Consider the following 10605-nt stretch of genomic DNA (forward strand, 5'->3'; position numbering starts at 1 on the left):
AAGTTTATAATATAAAGTAGATATATGGAAACAAAAAAAATAATTAACATTGAATCAAGCAATACTCCTAATCAATTTTATCTTCTTTCTCTTTTTTTCTTCTTTCTCTTTATTCACTGGTAGATAGATGATTGGTAGACAGACAGACAGACAGACAGACAGACAGATAGATAGATGATAGACAGACAGACATATATAGGCAAGGCTTATAAAGAAATGTCAAGAATATAAGTTTCAGATAACCTTGTATCTTATAAATATAATTTATATTCAGAGAAAGAGTTGGATGCAACCGTTATATTTCATATACCCATTGACATTTTTCAATGAGGGATATCTGGACCATCGGTCTTCTTCACAGGACTTCCCACTCCTGAAATATTTTAACCACTTTTTTCTTCATATTACAGAAAGTCTCATTACCTCAGAACAGAGCTTTTTGATATTTGTTTGATTGAAACTGTGTAATAAGCTCATTTTTGAGCCAAAATATAAATAATTAATATTAGCTTCATATGCTGCCTTCCCAAGAGATCATTTTTATTGGAAGGGTAATGCTGAGAAAAACCACTTTTTAAACAATAGAAAAATGAGTCACGATGATAAAATGTCAAACAACAGCACACAGGCCAGAGATAGCGTAGGCAAGGGTACTTTCCAAATACATCTGAAATCATGCTTTAGTCAGAAGCCACCATCTCTAAGGGCAGTTCTAGTTGTGGGTTGGTGCCTGGACCTAGTCCAGATTTTACAATACAAAGTATAGGGAGGTGCTTTGCCAAAAAAAAAAATCCAGAAAGAAAAGCTGATTGTAGAATTTTGCAACTGTCCATTGCTCATGATTAGAATTACAACACTGTTTCTCTACTTTTGCCAGAATCATCATTTTTCATTTCTCTTATTCTGGAATGGAAAAAAATGTGCTTAGATGCAAACCTGAAAATCATCTTCACACTGTTACATTTCATAGCTTTTGTCAAAGCAAAAGTTTATCCTCCACAAACCCTTAAATAATAAGAAATAATAAGGTTTTCAACTTGATTTTTTGAGTAAATCCAGCTTCTAGAAAGAATTTCATTAGTTGTTCCATTAAACCCTAGGTTGTTTTTATTTTGTTTGCATATTTACATTTAATGTTGTTTAGAAAGAATTCAAAGTGACAGTCATTACAAAAAAAGACTTATCTGACTTGGCTAAAGTCCATAGATAAAGAATATGGTGAATGCTAACCTAAAAATGCTCACTGATAGATACTTAAGACAAATTTTCGTATGAGACAAAAGTTTAATAAATTCTGTTTGGATAGTATTAGAAGAATCATTCAGTAGTCCTTAATATAGAAACCTGAACAAAAGCCCAAACAGGGAAAAATAATAATTTTCCCAGTTTGTTCAACACACACACACACACACACACACACACACACAAACGCGAGTTTGTATGCTTTTTAATATTTCTCTATAGTTGTAGAAGTGTTCATCTTTATGCTGAGGCTGAAATTATCAAAGATATCTGTGAAGTTATAGTATCATTGACAGAGAAAGTATCCTAGGGAAAGTGGCACAAATGTAAAGCTAATAAAGCATTTCTAGACTAATGCAGATCCATGTAGAACCTTTGGCACTAAAGAAGGCAGAATGGCCCTTCCCTGCTCTCATTCCTACTCACTCCGTGGTATACTTGAAGGACAGGGCCTTACTTAGAGAAGATGACCTGCAAAGCAAGGGAAATGACTCCACATAAAAGCCATGTGTACATTTCCAGGGAAACCAGGAGGAAAACCTACTACTCCTAAAAAATCAGATATAAATCCAGTCACAAGAAAATAGAGAAACCACATTTGGAGCGGCCCAATCTTGGAATCTTCATTAGTGTACTAGCGGCCTCAGGGGGCCTATTGTCAGAAAGACCTGCAGACAGCAAATACACTGTTGGGAAACTGAGCCATGAAGGCCTGAGAGGAAAACAAAAACAATACCAACAAACCAGTTCAGCTCCACTGGACAGCTGAAATGGGACACCACAGTGACTGTAGAAGAGCCAGGACATAGGACCCGAACGCAGAGACACGTGGCATGGCATACTGGTGCCTGAGCTGGTCCAGGCCTAAATAGGGTCAAGCCAGAGGGCAAGGTCACAGGGAACTAGAGTCCCAGGCACTAGACGGATAAGTTTAGTAACCTACCATCCAAGTCCCTACCCCTGCGTGCAGGGGTTCAGTCACACCCATCACCTGGGAGGTGGGGGCCTCCATGAAGACAAGATGCCAGACTCTACCATCCACCATGTGGCCAAGATGGCGCTGGACTGACCTGATGTCCCCAATTCACTGTTAACTTAGATTGCTTGGTACGAAGAGTTTTCTTGGATGCTAGTTGTTGGTTTTTTTTTTTTTTTTAATTTTTTGATTGAAAACATTGTAGATGTCCACATTTACACCATTTGGAAAACTATAAGATCATTAGTGTTCTGAGAAGGGGACTCTGCGTCTACACCATTTGTTCCCAAGTCTCTTAAGTGTTAGAATTGAATTTAGGAAAGAATATGTCCTTCAGAGGTCAGAGATGGGATCAGGCAGTAGCAAACCATCAGGATACCAAAGAATCAAGGGAAAACACACAAACGTGAGGATGGCAAAACAACTCCCAAAAGGAATTAGATTCTGGTTCCAATTCTGATTCTATTACTCATAACCATCTGATTTTTGGCAGTTCCTCCATGAAGCTCATTTCCTGTATATGTAAAATAGGATAGTGATATTTTACATCTACTAGGCAAAGTTGAAAGGACTAAGATAATAGATATAAAGCACCAAGAATGACTGAGATCTCACAAATGTCAAAATAGTATGAAGTACTGCTGTTGATGCATGCAAAAAAAAAAAAGGTTTAAGTATTGATTTCTGAGTCCTGGTCCTATGTTCTGTGTTCTGTATCCCAATTAAGGAAAAACTACGCCAACTACGAGATAGCATTATTGGGAAAAGACCAGAAGAAGAAAATGTGTACAGTAAGTAAAAATGTGCCTACCACTCAGAAATGAAATGTAATTAAGTGCAAAATACAGGGGCTGGGGAGTCCAGCAGGAGTGGATTTGAATCTACAGTTCATCTTGCAAACCATCTGACCTTGGAGAGAGCCACAGGCTGGTTCCCAGGTTCCTTGTCTGCAAAACAGAACAGACTACATAGATCTGGAGAGCTGTGAATTAACATAAGAAATACCTGAATTCTCTAATCCATAATGGCCCCATTATCCACGCTCACTACTTACTTTTGACTTTTGTGTAAGATAAGTGAAATGATTCTCCGGGTTTCATTAGGCATTATTTAGAGAATTGAAGAATTAAGGAGTCATACCTTTCTAAGAAAGGAGACTTTTCTCCAGGTAGCCAATTCCCAACTTGTTTACAGGCGGATCCTTTTAAATTACAGATCTCAGGTCAGCTTGCTTGACTTTACATACTTCCTGGTCAAGCAGGTTCCTCATACCAATAATTAACAGTTACTCCCGTGGTGGAGAAGATAGTGGTTGTTAACCCAAACCCAACATTATTAAGGGGTCAATCCACACATTCTGAAATTGATAGTAGATTATGTTGCTGCTGTCTGACCACTCTTTCCCCAAGTCTCAATTCCTGCACAGATAAATTTAAAAAAAAAAAAACAGCCACCATTAAGAAAACATTTTGTATTTTACTTTTAATAAATTTTTTATTTTGAAATACTGTACAGAGGAGTTAGTTACATACGCAAGGTAGTGAGTCCATTTCTTATCAAGCATGTGGAAGTTTACCATGTACAAATTTATTTCTCTTCATATTATTGAACTGTTATTTCCTTTCCCATAAAGAATTATTTAAAGTCTCTTAGAAATGTTTTCCAACAGCAGAAATACACTTTCTGAAACAAATAAGGGTATAAAACTCAATAATTGATAAAAGCACAAATTTAATCGTACTATGAAAAATGTGTAGTAGCAACTTATATTTATAAACCTTGTACTATATACTATTATTTCATATAATAATTCTACTAGTAGACCTTATTTCTTTTTTTTAACTGTTTCCATCTTTACACTACTGTTTTGGGGTGGTTTATTTGCCTCTTATGCTCTTTTTATCCATTTATTTTTATTGTAAAGCTGGGATACAAAGGAGTTACAGTTATGTAAGTCGGTAATGGGTACATTGCTTGCTGACCGTATCACTTCTCTCGTTTTCTCTGTTTTTTTCCCCTCAACCTCCATCCCCAGCAAGTTATATAGCTCATTTTCAACACAGTTGGACCTTATTTCTGATGTGCATATAATAAAGTATATTTTGAGGAACTGAAAAAATAAGAACACAGAGAAACTATCACCCATTTCTGTTTGAATTTGAAATCAATATTCTTTTTAAAATTGTATTATTATTTTTAAATAGTGTATCTGGGTTATAATTTAACATATCCACTCAGGTTTAAAATGTATCTTGAGCAGAGAGTGACTCCTTCCGTTTTTTCTGACTCCTACCTGTCCCTTTTCCTAATACTCTTGTGTCCTAGTTCTCTATCCACCCACCCATAGTGAGTATGAGACTGTATTTGCCATCATTCCTCTTCACATGTATCCAGTTCAGACCCATCCCTCTCCTCAGACTTCTTACATTCATTTTGTAAAATTTCACTTCTGTGAATACCATACTTTAGTCATACTTTATAAACACATAAAACCTTGTGTGTATTTACATATATGTTATATTTTAGGTCTAAGATCTACATTTGAGAGGGAACCTGTACCCTTTGCCTTTCAGTGACTTGCTTACTTCACTCAACCCTATTTCTCCAAATCCATTCATTTGCCTGCAAATCACATAATATTAATCTTCCTGTTTAATTATGAATTTTGATTGATTATATGTCTATATCTATATCTATCTATATATCACATTTTCCTGATATTCATCAATTATAGGGTATCTAGGCTGGTTCCATAATTTGGCTACTGTGGTTAGTGCTCTAATATGGCCACACCATATTTTGGTTTGTATTTTGGTTTGTAATCTTTTGGAAATTATTCAATAGTGATTTTACTGGATCATAGGGTAGTTCCATGTTTATTTTTCTTTTTAGGAATTTCCAAACTGCTTTCCATAGTAGTTATGCAAGTTTGTATTCCCACTAACATTTTAGGCTGAATAGTTTCTTTCAAAAGAGAAAGGAATAACTCCAAACAAAATAAATACCTATATGGTATAGAAAGCTTTAACAACAGTCAAACATCTCTGAAATCATACCTATTGGCCATTGTTGGAAGAGACAAAAGTAATAGCGGATGAGTAAATTTAGAGTTCGTATTTTTAGATAAGACTGTGAAATGTTGAAGTCCCCTCAAAGATACAAAGTACATAAATGATAAAAAAAAAAAAAAAGGGAAGGATTTAGGATAAGTACTGAACAAAGCTCAGTAAAAATGTGATTTGCTTTAATCTTCCAGATAAACTCTGCATTGTGCATCGTCCAAGTGGTAAGTGTTCAGTATTAAATGGAGGGCTTAAGATAAACACAAAATTTATAGAAGCCAGTATCAACATTATTATCAACTCAATAGGTTTTTGTAAAAATTCATGTAGATTTTGTATTCATGTGCAAGGCCACTTGAGATGTAAAACCAGCATTAGGTGGCCAGAGAGCAGCAATGCCTAAGGCATTAGGGCCAAAGCTCCTATTGACCCTTATAACTTACCTGTGACCATTGGTTTGTGACTGACGCTCTCTATACCTATTTTCATGTATGTAAAATATAAGAACTGTACCCTGGGACTTACTATAAAAATTGATAATGAAAATTGATAATGAAAGAGCAATTGAAATTTGAAAAACACTTGAGTGATTCACTTGAATGTGATTGGAAAGGAATATGAACCAGGTGTTGGGGAAAAGTAGGTCTACGGGCCCACTAGAGAGCTGTTGAATAACCCAGAAGAAATTGACTACAACTTAGACCAGAGTACAATAAGATGGACACATAATAGAAATGAGCCCTGGGGCTGGGAAGGGAGCTTGTTGTTAAGACAGAAAATGGAGCCAGGTGCCGGTGGCTCACACCTGTAATCCTAGCTATTCAGAAGGCTGAGATCTGAGGATCGTGGTTCAAAGCCAGCCTGAGCAAGAAAGTCTGTGAGACTCTTATCTCCAAGAAACCACCAGAAAACTGGAAGTGGCACTGTGGTAGAGTGCTAGCCTTGAACTGAAGAGCTGAGGGGCAGCACCCAGGCCCAGAGTTCAAGACCCACCATCCACAAAAACAAACAAAAAATAAAAAAGACAGAAAAGGAATAGGCCAACAGTTAGTAGAGGAGTATAGGAGAATGTGCTTCATAACTAACCAGTCCAGGTGAGTGCTGAAAAGATGAAGATTTAGTCAAGTGTTGGCTCTTACTTAAAGGGGCAGTAAAGAAAGTTTCAAAACTAAAGGGACTTCTCAGCATCCTACCTTTGTCCATTCATTTGAATAGCATATGTACCAATAGTACTTTTTTATCTGTTTAGTAATTCTTTTTAACCCTTATTATTTGTATTTTAAAGTGCTGAATAAATGAATCATTCTATGTGTGAATGACAAAGGAGATAGTAATAAAATCCATTCTTATTCTAGGTAACACTGCCCACAATGAAAATATGTTATACAGAATTCCCTTCAGCAATGAGGTAAGTTGTGTTTCTTTTAATTTTCCAAAGAAAGAATTTTTTCTGTTGAAAAAGAACAACCTATCTTGTCTGTGCTTTAAAACAAATGTGAACCAAATAGATTAGATGAGCGTTTGTTTGCAAAATCCATGAGCAATAATTTAAGGAAATTAACTATTTAGAAAAAAATCAAGAAGGAACATAAAAGGGGAAAAAGTGTGAGTAGATAATGTGTATAAAGTAAGTCTTGGAAAACTTATGACTGCGTGTTTTAATAATAAGAATTTGGTGAGCCTATTTGAATAAGAATGAATAGTCCTTAAAAGTCTACTTGGAAAAATAAAGACTCAAAGTATTGTTGATTCAAATGGTCATTACTCCATATTGTAGACTTAACAGAAAAGAAATGCTTACAAGAAGATTAAAAATAACAGTAAGCTAGGTGAGCAACAATTGAAAACCAAGACAGATTCAAGAAAATGCTCCTAATGTCCTGATGACAAAATCGTCTTTGTGAAAAACATGTTGTCTCAACTATCTGCATGTGTGATGCACATAGAAATTTGCATAGCTACCAAATGTCATGGGAGCTCTTGGATTTATTGCTAAAATCCAGAATTCAAAGTCCCTGGCAAGCTTCAAAATGAAATGAATTTCATTTTATAAAATTTTACTCACTTTTTCAAGCCATCTTGTTTCAAGTAAATCATAATTTATCATAAGGGTTATTCACCCTTAAGAATCAGTTGAACTTTCCAATTTAGGCAGTGTGGGGAGGAATGAGATGGGGGGGGGGGGTAGGGAGAAAGGGTAGTTATGGAGGTGGGAGGGAAGGGATATTAGGGGAAAAACAAAGGAGGAGGCAACAATGCTCCATAGGAAATGTACTCATTACCTTGCTCATGTAACCGTAACCCCTCTGTACAGTATTTTCACAATAAAAAAATATAAAAAAGAAGACATTTTAGAGTTGCTGCCATGAAGACATTTAACTTCAATTTATCTCACCCAATAAAGTAATTTCAAAAAATGACTTTAAAATTTGGAGTCTAGGCTTTGCTTTGCCTTACTTTTAAATGGGTATATTGAATACCCATTAAATGCTGTTAAATAAATATATTAAATATAAAAAAAGAATCGGTTGAAATACTTCCCTTGCTAGATTATTCCATAGCCTCCACCCCCCATGGACTACAGAGCTACCGACCGAGGACACCTTTGAGGGTTTCACCAAAATCCATGTATTTATGAATGTCTTTGTCAAACAAAGAATCTTCCGCAGAATCAGTAGGACTACAGAATGATAGCAATTTTTTAGGGACAGGACTGTGAATAAGAGGAACAAAGTACCAATTTCCACAGCTTAGGCTGTTTTCCATCCAAATCAACATAGAATTAGATCTTGACTTAGTAGTTTATGTCTATACCATTGGGAAGCCAAGGAGACGGGACCCTGAAGGAAGGCCAGCCGGGCCTACAAAGTGAGATCCTATTTCAGAAACCCAACAGACAAATTTGAAAAGTGAATGAATGAATTAAAATTTGAACACGAGGATTTACATGAACTTTGTAATAATTTTGTTTCCTTTTAAGATGGAGGAGTGTCTTTCCATTTGCCTTACAGAGCTGATTTTTCATAACTGAAAAGCGCCTATGCCTTTGTCATGTTTCTTTGTTCAGCTTTCAAACAGAGAAATCCTACCTCTGAAATATTTTTTTTATTTTTTAGCTTCCTGCTCGACTCCAAGTTGAAAAGGAAGTTGGATTCCTCAGCAGTAAAGATCATTAAATAAGGTAAAATGTTAGGCTTTTTTAAAAAAATCTAAAGCAGACTTACAACAGACTTGAATTATTTGTCTAAGACACAAAAGTCTTAAATATTTCATTGGCTTCTGAAAGAATAAACATGTGTATTTTTCAAGCTAACAGTGATTGTTTCTTGGAAAGATTAATGCACAGGGGCGATTTTATCATAGCTAATACATTTCAATGGATGAGCCATTATTCACTAAAACATTTCCTGTGATCTCATTTGCAGATTATTATAACGGAACTCAAGGATCTGCAGACATTTTGCTTTCCGGGAGAAGCAAGCTTGTGTTTGGATGGCTTGCTCTCTGAGAGACAGAGTTATACAATGAAAGAAAGCAGAAACTAGCACATGGATTTATTACACCTGCTTCAACTGAGAATGTCTATCAATGTTAAGTCAAAGACCAGTAACAGTCACTGAAAATCCTTGCATTTTACAGCACACTTTGCCACTGAAACCACTCATTTTGAATATTAAACAAAAACAAGGGCAAAGAAGTGAAATGTGGTGTCTTACAGATACAGAGCCTGCTTAAAGGATTAACTTTTTTGGATCATTTCTCCTCTCAGAATAGCTATAAAAATATAAACTTACTTAGAATCTATTTGCCGTTTAAATGAGAGGTTTGCTGTCAACTTTTCTCACATTCTGAGGTTTATATATTCTTGTTGTATCATGCTTGCAGAAACCTTCCTTTATTTAGTGTCTCTTCGCCTGTAACCCTGAGAACATTGTACTTTTGAGAAAACTTTTTTTTCTCTTTTGTTGGTATTTTTAATGCTGGGGAATCAACCACGTGGCCTCACACATGATAGTCAACCATCCAACCACTAAGCCACATCCCTGTACTCAATACTTCTTCTTATACATATTCATTATACATGTTAAGAGCTTCTCCATAAGATTTTCAGGCTTGCATAAATCACTGATCATACCTGTTCTACCTTCTATTGAAGATGACCCCTCCTATAGCCCACCCAGGGACCTTCTCCATCCCTAAAAGTCTCTCTTCATTTCTTTCACTAGAATGATGATACATTTGCACAACCTTACTTGCTCATTAAAAGCATTGCAATTTCAACAATCTGCTTCTTAGAAACCATTTACCAACTTAGAATGCAATGCAGTTTTGTCATATTATGATTTCCATGTACGAATGATACAAATAAAGAATTTTAAAACTCTCTATGACTTTTCAAAATAAATAAATGAGAATTAATCACTGAATGTTCTAATTACCATCTTTTAAATTTTTATTTTATTATAAAGATGCTGTATAGAGGGGTTACAGTTACATGAGTAAGGTAATGAGTACACTTCTTGTCAGGCTTTGTTTTTCTCCTACTGTCCCTTCCCTCTCCCACCTCCCTCACTCCTCCCCCCCCGCAAAGTTGTAAAGTTCATGTCCAACATAGTGTCTTGTGAGAATCATCGTTACAATGGGTCATCCTATGTCCTTGTTTCAGCGTTTTGTTATTCCCCTTCCCCTCCCCAAATTAGATAAATATATATATATATATACACGATGCAGGGTGCCAAAATTAAGTACCATGATAACAGGGAATATACCATAGGGGGGAGAACATACAAAGGAAACAAAAAATCACATAGTACATTAAAAACAACAGAGAAAAACCTCTGTGTCCATATCTTGGTGTTCATTTCACTTAGCATCATCTTATATGATCATATGGACATTGCTTTTGAGCTTTTCTGCTCATCTGATAAAATTATCATAGATGTATAATAATTATTGCAAATGAGGGAAACCATGGGACCTATATCTCTTTGGGTGTGGCTTACTTCACTTAATATGACTTTTTCCAAGTCTTTCCACTTCCAAACAAATGGGGTGGTATCATGCTTCTGATGGAAGCATAGAATTCTGGTGTGTGTGTGTGTGTGTGTGTGTGTGTGTGTGTGTGTGTGTGTGTGTGTGTGTGTGTGTGTGTGTATGTGTGTGTGTGTGTGTGTGTGTGTGTGTGTATACATCATATTTTCTTGATCCATTCATCTACTGAGGGACATCTGGGTTGGTTCCGTATCTTGGTGAATAAAAAATGGATTAATCTCACTAAATCAGGACTACATGATAGAATAAACACAAGTGACTTTTTCTAGTTTC

At 35.9% G+C, this 10605-nt stretch overlaps 1 protein-coding gene across 3 annotated transcripts in view; it reads left to right on the plus strand.

Annotated features, from left to right (window-relative positions):
• Bank1 (B cell scaffold protein with ankyrin repeats 1) overlaps positions 1-10001 on the plus strand; it is a 171159-nt gene extending 161158 nt beyond the window's left edge. For all 3 annotated transcript variants that reach the window (XM_070022344.1, XM_070022345.1, XM_070022346.1), the window contains exons 13-17: positions 2946-3009; positions 5475-5504; positions 6636-6688; positions 8397-8461; positions 8706-10001. In XM_070022344.1, coding sequence (XP_069878445.1) covers positions 2946-3009; positions 5475-5504; positions 6636-6688; positions 8397-8456 — 207 coding nt within the window. In that variant the 3' untranslated portion in view covers positions 8457-8461; positions 8706-10001. The remainder of the gene's footprint in view (positions 1-2945; positions 3010-5474; positions 5505-6635; positions 6689-8396; positions 8462-8705) is intronic.
• The last annotated feature ends 604 nt before the right edge of the window (positions 10002-10605 follow it).

Source organism: Dipodomys merriami, unplaced genomic scaffold (genome assembly GCF_024711535.1).
Source record: "Dipodomys merriami isolate MVZ:Mamm:240054 unplaced genomic scaffold, mDipMer1.0.p SCAF_15, whole genome shotgun sequence".
NCBI lineage: Eukaryota > Metazoa > Chordata > Mammalia > Rodentia > Heteromyidae > Dipodomys > Dipodomys merriami.